Source organism: Salvelinus fontinalis, chromosome 35, assembly GCF_029448725.1.
Source record: "Salvelinus fontinalis isolate EN_2023a chromosome 35, ASM2944872v1, whole genome shotgun sequence".
Classification (NCBI taxonomy): Eukaryota; Metazoa; Chordata; class Actinopteri; order Salmoniformes; family Salmonidae; genus Salvelinus; species Salvelinus fontinalis.
This window is the reverse complement of record NC_074699.1, coordinates 187,436-210,364: the sequence shown is the minus strand read 5'-3', so window position 1 is coordinate 210,364 and position 22,929 is coordinate 187,436. Positions and strand designations below refer to the sequence as shown.

The 22,929-nt window shown below is 43.5% G+C and overlaps 2 protein-coding genes across 3 annotated transcripts; one reads left to right on the top strand and one right to left on the bottom strand.

Annotated features, from left to right (window-relative positions):
- The first annotated feature begins 706 nt into the window (after positions 1-706).
- LOC129834152 (receptor for retinol uptake stra6-like) lies at positions 707-17,266 on the top strand. Its single transcript, XM_055898890.1, has 18 exons — positions 707-872; positions 1,354-1,420; positions 3,901-3,986; positions 4,454-4,593; positions 7,627-7,793; positions 8,373-8,480; positions 9,891-9,958; positions 10,995-11,077; positions 11,173-11,234; positions 11,424-11,586; positions 12,422-12,497; positions 13,560-13,693; positions 13,910-14,027; positions 14,260-14,361; positions 14,876-15,039; positions 15,697-15,831; positions 16,041-16,177; positions 16,287-17,266. The coding sequence occupies exons 1-18, from the start codon at positions 775-777 to the stop codon at positions 16,440-16,442; spliced, it is 2,064 nt and encodes a 687-aa protein (XP_055754865.1). The 5' UTR covers positions 707-774; the 3' UTR covers positions 16,443-17,266.
- On the bottom strand, positions 17,236-22,424 carry LOC129834150 (immunoglobulin superfamily containing leucine-rich repeat protein 2-like). 2 transcript variants are annotated; one of them, XM_055898888.1, is made up of 2 exons: positions 22,235-22,424; positions 17,236-20,565 (listed from the first exon to the last, which is right to left on the bottom strand). In XM_055898888.1, the coding sequence occupies exons 1-2, from the start codon at positions 22,403-22,405 to the stop codon at positions 18,385-18,387; spliced, it is 2,352 nt and encodes a 783-aa protein (XP_055754863.1). In that variant the 5' UTR covers positions 22,406-22,424; the 3' UTR covers positions 17,236-18,384. The 2 variants fall into 2 exon arrangements, with proteins under 2 accessions (XP_055754863.1, XP_055754864.1); XM_055898889.1 differs by having other exon boundaries at positions 22,086-22,326.
- Positions 22,425-22,929: the final 505 nt, after the last annotated feature.

The following is a 22,929-nucleotide window of genomic DNA, read 5'->3' as shown; positions in this document are numbered from 1 at the left end:
GCACCACACATGGTCTGTCTTCCTGCTGCAGGAGTACCAACCTCCACTAAAACAACACCAACACATGGCCTGTCTTCCTGCCGCAGGAGTACCAACCTCCACTAAAACAACACCAACACATGGCCTGTCTTCCTGCTGCAGGAGTACCAACCTCCACTAAAACAACACCAACACATGGCCTGTCTTCCTGCCGCAGGAGTACCAACCTCCACTAAAACAACACCAACACATGGCCTGTCTTCCTGCCGCAGGAGTACCAACCTCCACTAAGACAACACCAACACAGAGGGAACATTATTATTGGCTCGCTACTTCAATCATGAAACTGAGGTCACTAGAGGTCAAAGGGGTTTTCACCGTCATCCCTCTCGCCATCCTTCTCACGCCCCTTGGCCCTGGTCTCCCTCCCCCCTGTCTTTGTGTGCTATAGTAATCTGGGGTGTTATGTGGTTAGTGTGGAATGTATTGGGGGTAAGGGTGCATGTTAGACTCTGTTAGAGTGTGTTCTGAACTCCTATAGCAGGGACAACTGGACACCGGACCAGAGGTCTCTCTCTGTACCTCAGACGCTGCACAACCTGGACTCAAAGCTACCCGACACACAGTGGAGTAAGCTACAACTCTCAATACAATTACAAATGATCAATATTGATTGATCGGGAAGTGCTGCGTTGGGACATAGCTGCGGTGGAGAGACGGTTGATGATCGAGAGGGGCTAGGTGGATTTCCTCTGGTTTTCACTCGTCAGCGTGGACAACAGAGACGAGGTCAAGATGAACCAGACCAAGGTGGTAGAAGAGGAACTGTATAACTACTATGACTACTCAGACTGGTACTCCAACAATATGGAACCCACCAGACCTCCAAAAGAGTAAGTATGGGGGTCAGTAAATAGTATACTATTTAGCCCAACTCTTTTTATCCAAAGCGACTTACAGTAATACATACATTTTCGTATATAGGTGGCCACAGCACAGCGGGAATCAAATTGTTCAAACCTGATGTTGCAAGCGTCATGCTCTACCAACTGAGCCACAACAGGATCAGTGCAATGCATTGTGGGGGACTGTGTAATAATGTTATTATGATTTAATTTAATCTAAGATCAGGGTTTCTCAATCACTGACCTGCATGGGCCAAAGTATAGCTGGTTTTCAATCCTTCCAGTTTTTCCATCCGTGATTAAATTTTCTATTACAAATGGCATATTTTCAGTTCTTGGGTGAAACTCTTGTCAGATTCGCTAGCGAGAGCACAGTCAAGCTGAACAGGATTTCTAGGCAGTTAGTTTTTGTTCTGCATAAATGGTTTCTGACGGTCATTGCTCAGCTTGTGTTACATGACTGTTTCAGAGTAATTCTCCCATGTGACCCCACGGCGGACGACCAGCTGTTTCACATATGTATCGCTTCAGCATCTGTAAGTATCAGGCCTACTGACTATTTTCAATATTTACACCGGGTGAAAATGTTTGACTGAACCTTAAACAGGAAGTCATGTTGAGACCAAGGTCTCTTTTACTGATGAGCCATGTAGTTACAGAGACACACGTCCAGTACACATTTACCAACAACAATAGGTCTCTTTTACTGATGAGCCATGTAGTTACAGAGACACACGTCCAGTACACATTTACCAACAACAATAGGTCTCTTTTACTGATGAGCCATGTAGTTACAGAGACACACATCCAGTACACATTTACCAACAACAATAGGGGTCACAGGTCAAATGAATATCAAATATGAATGTTTGGAATGAATGGAAACAGTGAGTGTTTATATAGGCCATGTTCTAAAGGGGATGTTCAGTCAGTACAGATGACTATAGGCCATGTTCTAAAGGGGATGTTCAGTCAGTACAGATGACTATAGGCCATGTTCTAAAGGGGATGTTCAGTCAGTACAGATGACTATAGGCCTTGTTCTAAAGGGGATGTTCAGTCAGTACAGATGACTATAGGCCATGTTCTAAAGGGGATGTTCAGTCAGTACAGATGACTATAGGCCATGTCCTAAAGGGGATGTTCTGTCAGTACAGATTACTATAGGCCATGTCCTAAAGGGGATGTTCAGTCAGTACATTGGTACTACTCTCTATGACCTCAGAAAGCCATCTCCCTCAACATCATCAGTGATATATGTCATCGTTAGGCCTTGTCCAATTTGTGGTAGAGGGCTCGCTCCACTTTTCTGAGGAGAACAATGGCATGAATTATAATTGAACTGAAACACCGTAGGACTATTCCCTTTGGGATTCTGCCAGATAGAGGACACTCAGAGCACTATGTAGGGTCAACCTGGACTCAGGGGTACACGTAACATAGTAAATGTAAATCCGTGACACTCAAATTAGTATGATATGTTAAGTTTGGTATGGTATGTATTCATTTGCGGCTGTCCATCATCCATTTTGTATGATATGTTCCTGAATTACAATTCGTATGATATCTTACAAATTCCAATTTGTTTTGGCTAACGCTAGCTAGGTGGCTAATTGGGGGAAGGGAAGGGTTAGCTAACATGCTAAATAGTTGCAAAGCAGCTAAAAAGTATTAAGTAGTTCCAATGTTGCTAATTAGATAAAATGCTAAAGTTGTCTGTGATGAAATTCAAACACGCAATATTTTGGTTGCTAGACATTCGTGTTCAAATCAAATTAAAATCAAATCAAATCAAATTTTACTGGTCACATACACATGGTTAGCAGATGTTAATGCGAGTGTAGCGAAATGCTTGTGCTTCTAGTTCCGACAATGCAGTAATATCTAACAAGTAATCTAACAATTCCAAAACAACTACCTTATACACACAAATCTAAAGGGGTGAATATATACATATAAATATATGGATGAGCGATGACCGAGCGGCATAGGCAAGGTGCAATAGATGGTATAAAATACAGTATATACTGTACATGTGATGTGAGTAATGTAAGATATGTAAACATTATTTAAAGTGACTAGTGATAAATGTATTAAAGTGTCCAGTGATTGGGTCTCAGTGTAGGCAGCAGCCTCTCTGAGTTAGTGATGGCTGTTTAACAGTCTGATGGCCTTGAGATAGAAGCTGTTTTTCAGTCTCTCGGTCCCAGCCTTGATGCACCTGTACTGACCTCGCCTTCGGTATGACAGCGGTGTAAACAGGCAGTGGCTCGGGTGGTTGTTGTCCTTGATGATCCCTATGGCCTTCCTGTGACATCGGGTGGTGTAGGTGTCCTGAAGGGCAGGTAGTGTGCCCAAGGTGATATGTTGTGCAGACCGCACCACCCTCTGGAGAGCCTTGCGGATGAGGGCGATGCAGTTGCCGTACCAGGCCGTGATACAGCACGACAGGATGCTCTCGATTGTGCATCTGTAAAAGATTGTCAGGGTTTTGGGTGACAGGCCAAATTTCTTCAGTCTCCTGAGGTTGAAGAGGCGCTGTTGCGCCTTCTTCACCACAATGTCTGTGTGGGTGGACCATTTCAGTTTGTCTGTGATGTGTACGCCCATGTTATATACGCCCATGTTATACATCCAAACACCCCACCAACCACCCTCCTTTTCTTCATGCTGTAAGCAACCTTCTGTCCTACGTAACCATACCAAACGTAACATATCATACTCATTTGAGTGTGCCAGGTTTTTTTTTTAAGGTTTCCCCTATGCTACGTCTAGTCTATGAGACCAGGCTGGAAAGGTGGGTCAGCGTCTCCACTCACCAGGGCTCATCAAAAATAATGAGCCAATGGGAAGGTAGCATTCAGAAGGTCCTTTCCTCGGAGTATCCCCTCCATATTACTTCAGGCCCTCTGGCTTGACAACAAGGTACATTAGATGATTATATTAGTTGTACTGTAGTTAAGGAGAGGAAATAGAGTTCCTATTGTATCACTTTGTGGAATATCTTGTCTCCTAGCTCGTTGTGGTGCTGATTCTAGCAGTCCTGAAGAGGAGAAAGACTCTATGTGAGGGTTTCGCCGGTGGATCAACTGGCATCTCAAGGTAAAGCGCAGGTTCATTTACCAAACGTATCAACATGAAACAACCAGGAACTCTTGTCAATATGTGACGACCCACTGGTTGAATCAACGTTGTTTCAATGTCACTTCAACACCAAAATTAAATGTGATGACATTGAATCAACGTGGGAAACTCATTGGATTTGAAAAAAGAAAGGGAACGTGAGGGAATTTCACCCACACTTTAACCTAAAATCCAATGACATTTGTTGTTGATTTCATGTTGAATTCATGTCAGTTGACAACTCAACCAAATGTAAAATCAAAACGTTGAACTGACGTCTGTGCCCGGCGGGAAACCACACAATACACCACTGTTACAAGAACAACTCAGGCTGCTTCATCGCCATAACATACTAGGAGACAATTTATAACAATTAAACATGTTACCATTCATTTGCCAGTGTTTGCTTGGTCTTATCTCTGGTCTCTTCCCGCTGTGTTCACCAGTCCAGTGAACTTCCTGGACCAGACGCAGCACAAAGCCCTAGCAGTAGCTGTGTTTGGGCTGGTCTTCAGCAAGCTGTCTGTATTGGTCCTGGCTCCAGATCCCCTGCCCTTCTCCAAAGACACCCCTCAGGAAATCAAAGGTGAGCAGCTGTATCCCCAGTCCCATTAAAACCTCTTGAATGTAAATTCCCCATATTTGGTGACCCTATTTATTTAAAAAATATATATACTTCAGTCTGGTATGAGAACGGTAGCCCCTGTCTGGTATGAGAACGGTAGCCCGTCTGGTATGAGAACGGTAGCCCGTCTGGTATGAGAACGGTAGCCCCTGTCTGGTATGAGAACGGTAGCCCGTCTGGTATGAGAACGGTAGCCCGTCTGGTATGAGAACGGTAGCCCCTGTCTGGTATGAGAACGGTAGCCCGTCTGGTATGAGAACGGTAGCCCGTCTGGTATGAGAACGGTAGCCCCTGTCTGGTATGAGAACGGTAGCCCCTGTCTGGTATGAGAACGGTAGCCCGTCTGGTATGAGAACGGTAGCCCGTCTGGTATGAGAACGGTAGCTCCTGTATGGTATGAGAATGGTAGCCCCTGTCTGGTATGAGAACGGTAGCCCCTGTCTGGTATGAGAACGGTAGCCCCTGTCTGGTATGAGAACGGTAGCCCCTGTCTGGTATGAGAACGGTAGCTCCTGTCTGGTATGAGAACGGTAGCCCCTGTCTGGTATGAGAACGGTAGCCCCTGTCTGGTATGAGAACGGTAGCCCCTGTCTGGTATGAGAACGGTAGCCCCTGTCTGGTATGAGAACGGTAGCCCCTGTCTGGTATGAGAACGGTAGCTCCTGTCTGGTATGAGAACGGTAGCCCCTGTCTGGTATGAGAACGGTAGCCCCTGTCTGGTATGAGAACGGTAGCCCCTGTCTGGTATGAGAACGGTAGCCCGTCTGGTATGAGAACGGTAGCCCCTGTCTGGTATGAGAACGGTAGCCCCTGTCTGGTATGAGAACGGTAGCTCCTGTATGGTATGAGAACGGTAGCCCCTGTATAGTATGAGAACGGTAGCCCCTGTCTGGTATGAGAACGGTAGCTCCTGTCTGGTATGAGAACGGTAGCCACTGTATGGTATGAGAACGGTAGCCCCTGTCTGGTATGAGAACGGTAGCCCCTGTCTGCAAAGGGAGGGTGTCTGCCGTCAGCTGAGTATCTTGGCTGTTGATCGGTGCCTTCAAATCGTCAGATCATGAGGATGTCTTATTTGTCTGCCTGTGACCTACTGTTATCGATCACCAGCCTATTGCCATGTTATCTGATGATGTATGACTTAATGGCAACATCCAATGTCCACCCAGGGACTAGATCTTTGCACATCAAATATATGATGTTGCCTGCTTAGGCGCTGTAGGCATCCATTACACAGGGGATTGGCTACTATGGCACCTAGATAGTATTGTAGCCAATGAGATAAGCTTTCCAGAGATATGCAGTAGACCTGGGTGGGACAAAGCAATGCCTAGAACCTTTAAACATCCAACGTGCAAAAACAGTGTAATTACAACATTCTGACACTTTGGAGAGGTTGAAAGGACACTTAAATGTACCCTGGATACCCTATAACACCACCACCATGTTTGAGGGAGGTTGATGTGGTAGAAATTGTGTTTTTATACTGAACAAATAGCATTTAGGGATTGCAAATATGTAAAGGCACTGGAATGATCTCATTTACAGACATATGTCACTTTGGAGAGGTTTAGGGACACTTGGAAACGTCCCGTGACCACACCTGACACCACTTACTAAAAACATCTGCCCATTTCTAGTTGTTAGATCTATCAATCCCATTTTCCCCCCTGATATTGTTCACATGTTGTGGAAGCCATCTGATGTGTTTCCAGGTCTAGTCATCAATAATTCACTTCTAGCTTGTCAATGAACGATGACTTTCAAAAAACTAAAATGGTTATTTTGTGTGTGCTTGATCTTGTGTATTCTGAACTATGTGAACTCTTATCTATCTTCTAATAACTTCTTCATAATCACCCAGATGTCTTCTTTCCAAAGATGCCAAGTTGTTGCATGTCAGAACCATGTAATTACAGATGAATAGCAGTTACTTTTGGGTAGGTCTGTTTTGGTGGAAATCTACATTTTGCCGTTACATTTCAGAGGTTTTAAACAGTGACCCTCTTTATTGGCTTTATTCTCTATGCACACTGTTGCCCTACACACACACACTTACACACACACACACACACACACACACACACACACACACACACACACACACACACACACACACACACACACACACACGCACACACACGCACACACACACACACACACACACACACACACACACACACACACACACACACACACACACACACACACACACACACACACACACACTGTCAATCCAACACACACACACACACACACACACACACACACACACACACACACACACACACACACACACACACACACACACACACACACACACACACACACACACACACACACACACACACACACACACACACACACACACACACAGACACTCACTCCATCATCTGCTCACTCACACATAACATGCACATACATTGATACTGACTCTACACACGTGCACACCCACTCACATACATTGATACTGACTCTACACACGTGCACACCCACTCACATACAAGCTGCTGATACTTAAAAAAAATCTTATATCCTGTTGCCTAGTTACCTTACTCCTATACATACAGTACCAGTCAAAGGTTTGGACACACCTACTCATTCAAGGTTTTTTCTTTATTTTTTTACTATTTTCTACATTGTAGAATAATAGTGAAGACATCAAAACTATGAAATAACACATATGGAATCATGTAGTAACCAAAAAATAGTGTTAAATCAAAATATATTTTATATTGATTCTTCAAAGTAGCCACCCATTGCCTTGATGACAGCTTTGCACACTCTTGTCATTCTCTCAACCAGCATTCATTGAGGAATGCTTTTCCACCAGTCTTGAAGGAGTTCCCACATATGCTGAGCACTTGTTGGCTGCTTTTCCTTCACTCTGCGATCCAACTCATCATGAAATAACTTCTGGAACAGTATAAACACATTGAAGGATGAACTGGTGTGATACTGAGCACAGACTGTGTGCGTTCCTACTCCTTCCAGAGTACATGAAGATCATCGCCATCTTCTACTGGCCTGCCCTGTACTACCCACTCCTGGCCTGTGGTACGCTCCACAGTAAACTGGGCTATGTGCTGGGCAGTCTATTCTCCTGGACCCACTTTGCTGTCCTCGTCTGGCAGAAGATTGACTGTCCCAAAACACCAGAGGTAATATCATTGTGTGTCACGCCCACGCACTGACCGTAGTTCCTTTGTTATGTCTCTATTTTGGTTTGCTCAGGGCGTGAGTTGGGGTGGGCATTCTATGTTTTTGTTCTATGTTTTCTATTTCTATGTGTTTGGCCGAGTGTGGTTCTCAATCAGAGGCAGCTGTCTATCGTTGTCTCTGATTGAGAACCATACTTAGGTAGCCTTTTCCCACCTGTGTTTTGTGGGTAGTTGTTTTCTGTTTGTGTGTTTCTGCACCAGACAGAACTGTTTCGCTTCCGTTCTCCTGTTTGTTGTTTTTTGTTTGATTTTTTTATTTTTTTATTAAATCATGAACACTTTATTAAACGCTGCACCTTGGTCCACTCTTCCTTCAGCCCACGAGAAGCGTTACAATTATCTGATATTTAAAGTGGGGGAAAAAAGGGGGCACATCTTTATTTTGTTGCGTCATATTTAACATAATTTCTATCTCAAGCTAGAAATGTTTCTATAATACAGTATCTTAAAACCATAACAAACTGGTAAAACATCAGCACGTTTTGTATCGATATGTTTTCCATTCTCTTGTCTCCACAGCTGTATAAGTACTATTCCCTGCTGGCCAGTCTCCCACAGATAGGCTGTCTAGGATTCCTCTGTATCAAGTACCCACTACTGTTTCTCAAAGGTGCTAATGGTTCTGAGGTGAGGGAACACTGCTCTACTGTTTCTCAAAGGTGCTAATGGTTCTGAGGTGAGGGAACACTGCTCTACTGTTTCTCAAAGGTGCTAATGGTTCTGAGGTGAGGGAACACTGCTCTACTGTTTCTCAAAGGTGCTAATGGTTCTGAGGTGAGAGAACACTGCTCTACTGTTTCTCAAAGGTGCTAATGGCTCTGAGGTGAGGGAACACTGCTCTACTGTTTCTCAAAGGTGCTAATGGTTCTGAGGTGAGGGAACACTGCTCTTTGACCAACGTGTGTATAGTCATGAACCTACCATCTGTTGTAGTCTCTCTTTTTAAGGTTTTGATAAGAACAATATCAAAGTGTCATTATCCTTGCCTGTATTTAGGTTGTCAAAACACTGGGGTTATTGTCCTGCTCCTCTAATATATGGATGAGAACTGGCTGTATTTAGGTTGTCAAAACACTGGGGTTATTGTCCTGCTCCTCTAATATATGGATGAGAACTGGCTGTATTTAGGTTGTCAAAACACTGGGGTTATTGTCCTGCTCCTCTAATATATGGATGAGAACTGGCTGTATTTAGGTTGTCAAAACACTGGGGTTATTGTCCTGCTCCTCTAATATATGGATGAGAACTGGCTGTATTTAGGTTGTCAAAACACTGGGGTTATTGTCCTGCTCCTCTAATGTCTAGATGGGAACTGGCTGTATTTAGGTTGTCAAAACACTGGGGTTATTGTCCTGCTCCTCTAATATATGGATGAGAACTGGCTGTATTTAGGTTGTCAAAACACTGGGGTTACTGTCCTGCTCGTCTAATATATGGATGAGAACTGGCTGTATTTAGGTTGTCAAAACACTGGGGTTATTGTCCTGCTCCTCTAATGTGTGGATGAGAACTGGCTGTATTTAGGTTGTCAAAACACTGGGGTTATTGTCCTGCTCCTCTAATATATGGATGAGAACTGCCCCTTGATGCTAATGGGATATCTATGTAAAAAACTAAACGTATCCCTTCAAGAGACATTAAAGTTATGAAACTACATGAACCACGTAACTTGTAAACAAAGGTCTGATTACGTAAACAGCTTGGATTGGAATTAATTTAGTATAATATCCCCAGCACAGATTATGACCCAGGAATGTTATTTCTCTCAAGGTTTACACAATGCAGTGTTTATTTCACTGTAATCTGTGGATTGTCACGCTGTAAACTGTCGGTGACAGTGAGATCATGTGAGGTCGTTAATCTGTCTCTGTTGTAATCACAGCCACAGGTCTAACGACATCACACGTTCTTTTAATGTGAATTTTCTGCATCCAAATGATTGATTCTATACAGTGTTGCAGGTGGTCAGTGTTGTCAGATCATACATCCATGATGTTTATGTGTTAATGAAACAGTTTGATTCTGATTTGGCTCCAGGACCTGGAGAGCAGCTACTACACAGACTACGTGAAACTCATTCTAAAGAAGAAAAAGTCAAACATCAGGTGGGGTTTATGAGAGAAACAGGATACTAAAACTGATTGACCAGACTGTGTTTTATTATGAGAGAAACAGGATACTAAACTGATTGACCAGACTGTGTTTTATTATGAGAGAAACAGGATACTAAACTCAATGACCAGACTGTGTTTTATTCTATGACAAAAACTAAGTAATGATCCAATCAAATCAAATCTATTCATAAAGCCCTTCTTACATCAGCTGATATCTCAAAGTCCTGTACAGAAACCCAGCCTAAAACCCCAAACAGCAAGCAATGCAGGTGTAGAAGCACGGTGGATAGGAAAAACTCCCTAGAAAGGCCAAAACCTAGGAAGAAACCTAGAGAGGAACCAGGCTATGAGGGGTGGCCAGTCCTCTTCTGGCTGTGCCGGGTGGAGATTATAACAGAACATGGCCATGATGTTCAAATGTTCATAAATGACCAGCATGGTCAAATATTAATAATCACAGTAGTTGTCGAGGGTGCAGCAAGTCAGCACCTCAGGAGTAAATGTCAGTTGGCTTTTCATAGCCGATCATTAAGAGTATCTCCACCGCTCCTGCTGTCTCTAGAGAGTTGAAAACAGCAGGTCTGGGACAGGTAGCACGTCCGGTGAACAGGTCAGGGTTCCATAGCCGCAGGCAGAACAGTTGAAACTGGAGCAGCAGCACGGCCAGGTGGACTGAGGACAGCAAGGAGTCATCATGCCAGGTAGTCCTGAGGCATGGTCCTAGGGCTCAGGTCCTCCGAAAGAGAGAAAGAGAGAAGGAGAGAATTAGAGAGAGCGTACTTAAATTCGCGCAGGACACCGGATAAGACAGGAGAAATACTCCAGATATAACAGACTGACCCTAGCCCCCCCGACACATAAACTACTGCAGCATAAATACTGGAGGCTGAGACAGGAGGGGTCAGGAGACACTGTGGCCCCGTCCGATGATACCCCCGGACAGGGCCAAACAGGAAGGATATAACAGGAAGGATATATAATGATGACTGCAGCGTGCAGTTATTGACCTCATTGTGTTTTTGTTCAGTACCTCTATCAGATCAGATAAACCCAGACTGTTGGAGACTATAAAAGACACAGTCAGGTCCTACATCTACACCCCAGAGAAAGGTACGTCTGGAGGGCTTTGACTATTTGTCTGCTAATCTTTTTTAAAACGAAATATCCTGATGATACCATTGTTTTATCATGATTTTTTTTTGTAGTATTCCGGTTTCCACTAAAGCTGGCGATCTCAGCATTTGTGTCCTCCATAGCAGTTTATCAGGTAAACAAATACTGCAGTTGATTAGGAATCCATCACATTTCAGCAAAACATTACAATAAACAAAGGAACATAACAACAATCCACATCAACGGTTGGTTGTGAACATGGCTGCTTTCAGATAACTTGACAAGATGCCTTGTTTTTTCAATAGAAATAACTCTAACAGCCATGTGGTCATCCATCCCCTAGGTGGCGCTGTTGCTGGTAGTACTGGTGATCCCCACCCTCCACATAGTCCGTGCTGGTATAGATGACAAGTTCCCCTTCCTTCTGGAGGGCTTTGGTATCGTCCTATCAGAGGACAGGATGGAGGTGGTCCAGATAGTCATTCACTATACCTGGTGTCTGGAAGGTGGGTGTCCTGTATCTACTGAGATGAACTGCAGCATCGGGTGATTACACCTGTGTAGGTTGACCCTGGCCTGGCCTGTTCGTTATGTTGTGTAGTGTGTTACCTGTGTGGGTTGACCCTGGCCTGGCCTGTTCGTTATGTTGTGTAGTGTGTTACCTGTGTGGGTTGACCCTGGCCTGTTCGTTATGTTGTGTAGTGTGTTACCTGTATGGGTTGACCCTGGCCTGTTGGTTATGTTGTGTAGTGTGTTACCTGTGTGGGTTGACCCTTGCCTGTTGGTTATGTTGTGTAGAGTGTTACCTGTGTGGGTTGACCCTGGCCTGGCCTGTTCGTTATGTTGTGTAGTGTGTTACCTGTGTGGGTTGACCCTGGCCTGTTCGTTATGTTGTGTAGTGTGTTACCTGTGTGGGTTGACCCTGGTCTGTTGGTTATGTTGTGTAGTGTGTTACCTGTGTGGGTTGACCTTGGCCTGTTGGTTATGTTGTGTAGTGTGTTACCTGTGTGGGTTGACCCTGGCCTGTTCGTTATGTTGTGTAGTGTGTTACCTGTGTGGGTTGACCCTGGTCTGTTCGTTATGTTGTGTAGTGTGTTACCTGTTCGGGTTGACCCTGGCCTGGCCTGTTCGTTATGTTGTGTAGTGTGTTACCTGTGTGGGTTGACCCTGGCCTGTTCGTTATGTTGTGTAGTGTGTTACCTGTGTGGGTTGACCCTGGCCTGGCCTGTTCGTTATGTTGTGTAGTGTGTTACCTGTGTGGGTTGACCCTGGCCTGTTCGTTATGTTGTGTAGTGTGTTACCTGTATGGGTTGACCTTGGCTTGTTGGTTATGTTTTGTAGTGTGTTACCTGTGTGGGTTGACCTTGGCCTGTTCGCTCACCCTGATCATGCTCATGAGGTCCATGATCCTTCACAGGTAAATACTTCAGTCAACACAGTATCACAGTAACACAGTAACACAGTATCACACTATCACAGTATCACACTAACACAGTATCACACTAACACACTAACACAGTAACACAGTAACACAGTATCACACTAACACAGTATCACACTAACACAGTATCACACTAACACACTAACACAGTAACACAGTAACACAGTATCACACTAACACACTAATACACTAACACAGGAACACAGTAACACAGTATCACACTAACACAGTATCACAGTACCACAGTAACACAGTAACACAGTAACACAGTATCACAGTATCACACTAACACAGTATCACACTAACACACTAATACACTAACACAGTAACACAGTATCACACTAACACAGTATCACACTAACACACTAATACACTAACACAGGAACACACTAACACAGTATCACACTAACACACTAATACACTAACACAGTACCACAGTATCACACTAACACACTAATACACTAATACACTAACACAGTAACACAGTAACACAGTAACACAGTAACACAGTATCCCAGTATCACACTAACACAGTAACACACTAACACACTAACACACTAACACAGTATCACACTAACACACTAACACAGTAACACAGTATCACACTAATACACTAACACACTAACACAGTATCACACTAATACACTAACACAGTAACACAGTATCACACTAACACAGTATCACACTAACACAGTATCACACTAACACACTAATACACTAACACAGGAACACAGTAACACAGTATCACACTAACACAGTATCACACTAACACACTAACACAGTACCACAGTAACACAGTAACACAGTAACACAGTATCCCAGTATCACACTAACACACTAACACAGTAACACACTAACACACTAACACACTAACACAGTAACACAGTAACACAGTAACACAGTAACTATATCAGTGCACCAAACATTGTGTTCTTTTGTACATTCAAGAAACAATGGCAAAATACCAAATAACTGATATTTTCAAGTGTGTTCCTTTCATGCATAAGAAATTATATTTCCTCATGTTTCTCCCATCAGATGGAACCTTCAGGGCTTGTACAGAGGAGATATTTACAACTTGTATAATTGCCAGAAGAGCATCCGTCCGTCTCAGACGGGCCTAGTGTGTTGGATGGGCTACATTGGATATCAGGCTGCTGTCATCTCTTTAGGTAGGCTGACCTGACACGGTGGTTTTAATTCCTAATTAAATCATTAATCAATTACCATTTTATCATATAGTTCTTCAGTAAATACTTGGTCATTTCTGTGTGCTACCAACCTCAATTCCTTTTAAAACTTACTTTAAAAAAAATGAATTTTATGAAAGATGGCAGTTATATTCTTATTCTAGATTCCTCTCTTAATATTTAATATTATTTTGTCAGGAATGGTCCTCCAGACTCTGGTCTTCTTCATCTGTTTTGTGTGGTTGGTGTTCCTCATCATCATCCCCATCTTGTATGGCCAGAACCTCATACTCTTCCAGGTCGCTGCCAAGGCCTGGTGAGTGCATCTTAAATTTAACTACATTTGGTTCTGCCTGCTTATATGGAATCATACTCTTGCCATAAAGCCTTTATCTGATGTTCAAGCACCATCTTACAGAAACATTTTGACCAGCTAGCTCATCACCACAATACACTTTGAAGTGATTGAGATACTCATCAGTTGATAAGAGCCTCGTATTTTCATATTGTGTGGATTATTTTCCCATTGTGATATCTGATCTCACCAGGCCTGTGTGGGTGACGTTGATACTGACTATTACTCTACAACACGTGACAGCCAGGTTCGCTTTCATCAAAAAGGATGCTGGGACAAGAGACTTGAACAACAGGTACTAAGATTCTAGAACTCTATAAATGATTAACTTTATTTATTTGTTTATTTTTTAAACTTTTTTTCTTCAGAACTAGTGACATCATAGATGAATTCCACCAGGGTTTCCCAAACTCTGACCTCGTGACCTCAAAGATGAATTCCACCAGGGTTTCCCAAACTCAGACCTTGTGACCTCATAGATGAATTCCACCAGGGTTTCCCAAACTCAGACCTCGTGACCACAAGCGTTTTGATCATTTGAATCAGCCGTGTAGTGTTAGGGCAAAAACCAAAACGGGCACCCCTTGGGGTCCCGCGGACCGATTTTAGGGAAATGCTGGATTACACACTTCTTGAGTTGAAAGAGGGGTTTCTTTTCTTTTTGGTATATTACATGTTAACATGACAAAAAATTCGAATTAGTTTTTTTTTCAAGGGGGACATGCCCCCGGACCCCCTGTACTTTCTTTAACACCATTGATCCATCCAAAGTAGAACTAACTAGATGTATATTGGCTGTGTTGTTCTAGAGGCAGTCTGTTCCTGCTTACCTACCTGCTCTTCCTGATCAACATTGTGGTGGGGTTGATAGCTGCCATCTGGAGGATGGTCATCACTGCCCTCTATAACATCATCCACCTGGGGCGCATGGACATCAGCCTCCTCAACCGCGCTGCTGAAACCTACGACCCGGGTATGGCAACATACACTTCAGGGAATTATATAGTCACTTTTTTTTGAAAGGCCTGCCACTGGTAGATTTGTTACAAAACGGATATTGTCTAGGCGTCCTAGGCCTAGTTACATGGTCTGTAACCTGAATGAATGTGTGCGTTTCTGTGAGAAATAAGGGCTTGAGGATCGTGTTGGCTGGACATGTGCCTAGGGAGACAGCAACCGTACCTTGGTCCAGTGCCAGCCAGCTCTGTCTCATCTTGACCTCTTGGTTGGCCAGTCCAAGCAGATTATTTGTTCAGATGGTGGCGAAACATAAGTATGTAAAAGAGAAAGTAAAAATAGCAAAGGCATGGTCAAACTAAAGACTCCCAAAAACAAACGAAAGGTGTCATGGCCACCAAACAAAACCAGCAGCCTCACGGCTTGCCAGCTGGGACACTGACTGACCATCACCCTAATTAAAGTATTCTCATGTATGGTGACCACGTTCATTAGCAATCATCTAACAATAACCCATGTCATTGAAAAACATTTCTGAAATATGTCCCTGATATAATTCCATCAATGTTTTTACCTGCTCTGAAATACACAGGTGAACACGTTAAACCTAACACATTGGTTTATGAATGAGCCCTCAATATGTCTGAATCCCTGACCTCTGACCTTCACACAGCTTATTGTTACTACACCCACTACCTGAAGGTAGAGGTCAGCCAATCCCACCCTGTGATGAAGGCCTTCTGTGGGCTGGCACTGCAGGCTGCCTCGGCTGGAGGCGCTGGGCAGAAGATGCGAGATGCAGAGGAAGGTTGTTATAGACATACACACTCATACACGGATTTGCACAAAGGGTGTGGCCTTTTCTGTCCCTCGCAGACACTTCCCAGACATGACATTGACTGAACCTACTATTACACAATGTGGAATTTATATCACCAAATAATTCCATGCATCCAGTGTCAGTGTCTTGCTCTGCCCTGACGGCCTGCTCCTCCTCCTCACTATCCATGCTTTCAGGGATCCAGCTGGTGAATCAGGAGAAGAGACGGGACAAGGTGGTTAACAGCAGGAGGGTGCGAGCACGCTGGCAGTTACTCTACACACTGGTCAACAACCCATCTCTACTGGGGTCCAGAAAACACTACCAGCTGCAGGTCGGTCGCCAAAATATGAGTGTAGAAAAGAAGGCCAGCAACCTGTGTGTGTTTGTGTGTGTGACAATTTCCTGAACTCTACAAGACAAAGTCTTTTTTTCTTCTCCAGCCCTCTGACAGCTTCGAGAATGGAACGAACCGTAGCGCCGCGGCAGGAAGCAAGAAAGACGCCAGCAGCAAACCCCCCGCTGCCGAGGCAGGCGCTGCTACACCCTCCGCTGCCGAGGCAGGCGCTGCTACACCCGACGCTGCTGCTGCTAACTGAGACCATGACACACGGCCATGACTGATGTCATGTGGTTTATGGGGTACTGACACTCTGCTGCTCTCTATACAACCCAATGTTCCAACTGCTTGGTCTTCGGGGTAGCAGGTGACTGTAGAGACCTGTATTTCTGTAGGTGCAGTCAAGTGCCTTGGCTTGTTCAGATCCACATGAAGTGAATCTCTATGTAGGTTGCTTTCGGTGTCATAGTGTTGTCTGCAATGTCGATTTCAAAATTTGCTGGTCTATTATTTAGTTTTTGTAAAGGTCGTTATGGTGAAATAGTACAAAATCTCAACGGTTGCATGTGTTTGGTTATGATGCACAGAATACATCCTGTTTTAGCATCCACTATCCACCTCTTCGTTTAATGTATTGCCCTTTTATCAGTTGTTTCGATACGTTTTCAGAGGTTGAGATATTTGCTTTCAAAATATATATAAAAGAACAATGATACAACATTTAGCCAAAAAAATAAATGTAACTGACATCACAATCCAGTGTGAAAAAAATCAACTGTTTTTCTCCTAGGTGGGAGTATGTGATTAAGACTCTTATTTTGAAAGAGAGACTTCTTTTCAAACAAATAAAACAGTTTTAAAGTAAATACAGGGGGAACAACAAGCGTGTAAGCATGTTTTCAAGAACCATGATGACTGCGTATGGAAACCCATTTTACAGAAGCCAATATTCAGACAGTTCATTCGTAGTACAACAACCCCATTATTGGCATTTCACTATCGATCGAATAACATGCCATGTCCGGAAGCTGCAAATCAATAATGAACAAGCATTCCTTGTCAATACTTTATTACTTCAGAGGATGAACACTGAGGAAATGTACACATCTTAACACTTACATTTAATCCTACGCTATCAAAATGTAACACTTATCTTCCTGTCAAAATGTAAGAGTTGAGCAACAGTGAGGGTTTTAATGGATATGAGATAGAGACATTTGGATCATATATATTATTGACACAATACCAGGTTATTAAAGGTTACTGTGAAATGACAACAATAGCGTGTGACACACAGCTTAAGGGTTTGTTGGCAACAGTGAAGTGGACATTCACTCTAGATTTAAAAACACAAAATAGTGTGTGCAAAGCTGTCATCAAGGCAAAGTGGGGGGGGGACTACTTTGAAGAATCTAAAATCTAAAATATATTTTAAATTTTTTAACACTTTTTTTGGGTTACTACATGATTCAATATGTGTTATTTCATAGTTTTGATGTCCTCACTATTATTCTACAATGTAGAAAATAGTAAAAATAAATAAAGACCTACTCATTCAAGGGTTTTTGTGTCCACACTTTTGTCTGGTACTGTTATATTATTGACACAATACCAGGTTAAAGGTTACTGTAAAATGACTTACAACAATAGCTTGTGACACACAGCTATAGGGTTTGTTGGCAACAGCAAAGCGGACATTCACTCTAGATTAAAAAATAGCATTGATAGCCTACAATAGATTAACATAGACATTCACAAGTGCATCTGTTACTTTAAGAAGAGACATTTTTAGATACAGTTAAAAGCTTCTTGCCTCCTTGCCTGTGACAGACTACACTGAATAACTGTCACAAGTCTCTGGAAACATCACTGTTAAGAGCACACCGGAGGGGTCTATTTTTAGAATAGGCTTACATATTTTACTACAGAGACGGGTTTGTTTTTACTTCATCTTCACAGCATACATAAGAAACTACCTTCTTTACTTTTCCATTCAAAAGCGGAAGCACCTATGACTTTGTCTACACTGTATCCAGGCCATTGATACGGCAGCCATTTTGAAAAACGACAGGTCACAGGTTCTTCTCTCATGGAACGATAAACAGTTACTGTGAGACTTACGTTACATGTGACCATGACTGAAGATGACTAGAACCTGTCTAGTCAAGACGATCTATCAAATACCAACAACAACAACAGGATCAGTGGTGTGGCTCTTTGTACTGCCCAGAGATATTAACAGCCTCCGCCCCTAGTGGTAACCTATCGCTGAACTCTGACCCCATCTCACACTCATCCAGATTCCCTCTGTACTGAGACAGAGTGAACGACTCGGTCACCACACTCCCCTCCACGTCCTTCTCTCTCTCTCCCCCACTCTCCGACTCCCCGTCCTCTCCCTCCCCCATCTCGCTGGCTGTGATCTGCGTCTGTGACTCGGCGTACGAGTTCCTCAGGTTGAAGTTGACCACTAGGTTTCTCTCCATGTGATGCTGGTGGTCTTTAGCCTTCATGATGAGCTTGTAGGTCTTGTTCCTGTATTTGTAGACCAGGTGGAAGCAAGTGGCCCCCAGCAGGGGCACGGTGGAGACGGTGAGTAGACAGATACTGACGACTATAATGATCAACAGGTTAGGAACTCTCTTCCTGGTGGCGAAGAGGACCTGCACCTCACAGTCCTCTCCTCTGTAGGTGAGACAGAGGGAGTAGTTGGCGCCAGGGCGTAGGTCCTGGAACAGATAGGTGTTGACGCCATCTTCCATCCTGGACCACTGGATGGCTGAGTGTCTGTGGTCTGAGGTGACACACAGATACAGCCCTGAGTCCACCTGGGCTCTCTTGGTTACCTCTGATTGGTTGGGAGGCTCTTTGTTGACGGAATGGAACCCTTCTGAGGCGCTGAGACGGATGCCTGTGTTGTCTTTAGGAAGGAGGAGAGGATTGAGTCTAACTTTAGCCTCAGTCTCTGACACGTCTAAGGCTATGACTCCAAAGTCAAAGGTATACTGCCTGACATCTTCCAGGCTTATATTGAACGCCTGGTTAGAGATGTACTGTGTCTCACTGGTCAAGGTACATTTGCTAGTTGCACGGGACGGATATTTGGGCACTTGCTCCGTACGCTCAGTGTCAACTTCAATGGGAGGAAGGGTTGGGAAGATATTGTACTTTCCCTCCAAATGGGGAATATTGAATGGTTTAAATGGGTTATTACTGGAGGTTTTGATCACAGGTTGAAGTACTGAGGGGATTTTCTCCCCATTAATAATAACTGGTGGGTCAATGACTTTTCCAACAGGTTGAGGTGGTGGTGGTTTTGGTACTACCACTACTATTGATAGTGAATCGTCATCTTTACCAAACTCATTGGTGGCGGAACAGCTGTAGTTGCCATTGTCCTTTTTACTAAGGCGGGGTATGACTAGAGTGCCGTTATGGAACATTTCGAATGGATTGTCTGCCGTTTTAGAATCCTCGTTAGATTCATTGGATTCTGCTAATTCTTTATCTTTGGTGGACAGAGGGTACTCTACACTTTGACGGTTTGTGTGGATTTTCCAGACAACGTCTGGCTTTGGGTTCCCTTTGATCTCACAGTTCAGGATCAACACTGTGCCTTCATAGAGTGTGGTATTCTGAACGTTAGGCTCGGACGTTATGCTAACATTAGGGGCCATGCACTTTGACTCAGACAGTTTCACGATCACCGCTCCTCTCAACTGCTCTGGACTGTCACAGACAATCGAGTTCTGTTCCGGGACCGATACGGTGGTCTTCAGAATCCAGTCCCTCAGCCAGTCCATCTTACAGTGGCATGTGAATGGGTTGTTATAGAGCTGTAGATGAGACAGGGAGATCAGGCTGTCGAAAGTCCCCTCCGCTATAGTGGTGAACCTGTTGTTGTTGAGGCGCAGAGACCTCAGGTCCTTGAGGTTAGAGAAGGAGTCTTTAGGTAGACTGACCATCTCATTGTGGTTCATCTTCAGCAGCTGCAGGGCTGTGAGGTTATGGAGATCCTCCCAAGGGAAGTCCACCATCTTGTTGTGACTGACATCAAAGTTCCTCAGCTGGACCAGGGGAGCCAGGGCGCCCACTTCGATGGTGACTATCTCGTTATGGGCCATCCATAAGGACGTGACTTGGGTCACGTTGTCGAAGCTGCCTGACTCCACCAAAGATATTTTGTTGGCAGAGAGACTCAGAGTGGTCACGTTGGGGGGCAACTTTTCAGGGATGTCAACCAAGTCTTTGTAGGAGCATTCAGCGAAGTGGCGTCCGTATTTGTCGGAGCAGTCGCATAGTTCAGGGCAGCCGTGTCCGACTCCAATAACAGAGGTCCATAAGGAGAGGAAGAACGCGTAGGAACGAGACATTTTCTCTTCCTGCAAAACAAATGTCACTGTGTCACTACATATCTGTTTCGGTTGTACATGTCAAAGCTGTTTACAATTCACATTGCACACTCTCAGTCACCATTCATAAACAGTCCCTGGATAAACACTCTCAGTCACCATTCATAAACAGTCCCTGGATAAACACTCTCAGTCACCATTCATAAACAGTCCCTGGATAAACACTCTCAGTCACCATTCATAAACAGTCCCTGGATAAACACTCTCAGTCACCATGCATAAACAGTCCCTGGATAAACACTCTCAGTCACCATTCATAAACAGTCCCTGGATAAACACTCTCAGTCACCATTCATAAACAGTCCCTGGATAAACACTCTCAGTCACCATTCATAAACAGTCCCTGGATAAACACTCTCAGTCAACATTCATAAACAGTCCCTGGATAAACACTCTCAGTCAACATTCATAAACAGTCCCTGGATAAACACTCTCAGTCAACATTCATAAACAGTCCCTGGATAAACACTCTCAGTCAACATTCATAAACAGTCCCTGGATAAACACTCTCAGTCACCATTCATAAACAGTCCCTGGATAAACACTCTCAGTCACCATTCATAAACAGTCCCTGGATAAACACTCTCAGTCACCATTCATAAACAGTCCCTGGATAAACACTCTCAGTCACCATTCATAAACAGTCCCTGGATAAACACTCTCAGTCACCATTCATAAACAGTCCCTGGATAAACACTCTCAGTCAACATTCATAAACAGTCCCTGGATAAACACTCTCAGTCACCATTCATAAACAGTCCCTGGATACAAAAGTACCTCAACGTTCTCTTGAGTGTAAATGCAGCAATGAAAATATGAATATTGATGAATAGGCTAATAAATATTACAACTGCCAACCCCTGACTTTGAAATCCACTTACAGGATTTAAATATTAACTGTAATACTTTATATCTGTCTGATAGCCTAGGAATTCTGCTTAAAATTAGAACAAAAATATTGATGGTTACATTTTTTTTACCAGAATTATTAGTTTCAATATCCATTGATAATAATGTACTGTTATACAAATCTAGAAAGATTGTTTTATTAAATTCGAAATTTCAATCAAGCGGATCAGTTCAACTAAACCAGAGAGCTCGTGAAAAAGGTTGCCACCTTTTTGGAGCGCATGCAGTTTGTTTTTAAACTACGCCACAGCGACTGTGCTCGAGCCCTGTCCTTGGTGCTGAGACGGACAGCACCGGCACCGCGTATGATGTCGTTAACCGCGGGAATCAGTACATGCGTGCAGCTGGTGTAGAATGCTATGGTCATGCATCAATCAAGGCGACATTTCACTGCAAAAAAAACAAAACACAACTAAATGTAAAACGTTTAGGAAGTAAATGCTATATTTCACGATGACTCAGGTCTCCTTAGAGGTCAAAACGCACATAAAAGAACAATGCTACATTCTACAAAATTCAAATTTCTAAGCAAACAGAAACACATTCAACCTCGCCATCAAAAACAACATAACACGTCTTACCAGTGTGATGTTTTCCCCCAGCGCAATGGAAGCAATGGATATTCTTGCTATTGATAGGAGTGGTCTCTTATTTGAACCCCATAAAGCTGGCTACATGATGAGTTGGGAGCAAGTTTTTAAAAGGTGTGCACGTATGGCATTGCTCTTACATGGTTGCTGAAACATATGTGGGTCCTTTCGTGGTCGGATGCTGATAAGTCTGTGCGTTGCGATTGGATTTCGCAGAGAGTCACAGCACACTGCCGCCTCTGGAAAGTAGACGTTGCAAAAACATTAAAGTGATGCGCCCTCCCTCTTCCATGGCTTCTGTTATCTTCCATGACAACAGTGTAGGAGACCCACGCAGCCAATTATTGATGGACTGTTAATAATGGTATATAGGCCTAGATGTGACAAGCTGGAAAAGTGCCAGATTCTAGGGTTTGGATTGAGCAGGCAGAGTGATGCAGAGGCAGACAACAAAAAGGACCGTTTTTTTAAACAATTATTTTAATAAGGCATGGTTTTCAATCGTCACCGTTTCAGTAATCAAATTAACACGTTGTCAATTCCTCTTCACAATTCAGTTAAAATGCTTTATGTCTGTATACCAATTGCTTCTTTATTTTGAACTTAAAAACCATGCAACTAAAAGAAATCGAACAAACATACAAAGCAATGGAACAAAGGGGCGCAGGAAGCGAAGCAGGCCGACAGGCAGCTGTCCATATTTTCACGCAGGTTAGCGTTTATTGTCATGAATGTTGTTCTGGAGGCAGCTCTGCAAAGTGGTCACTAGCTGGCACAGCCACAAAGTCATAAAATCACATTTTAAACGTAACCCTAACCTTAACCACACTGCTAA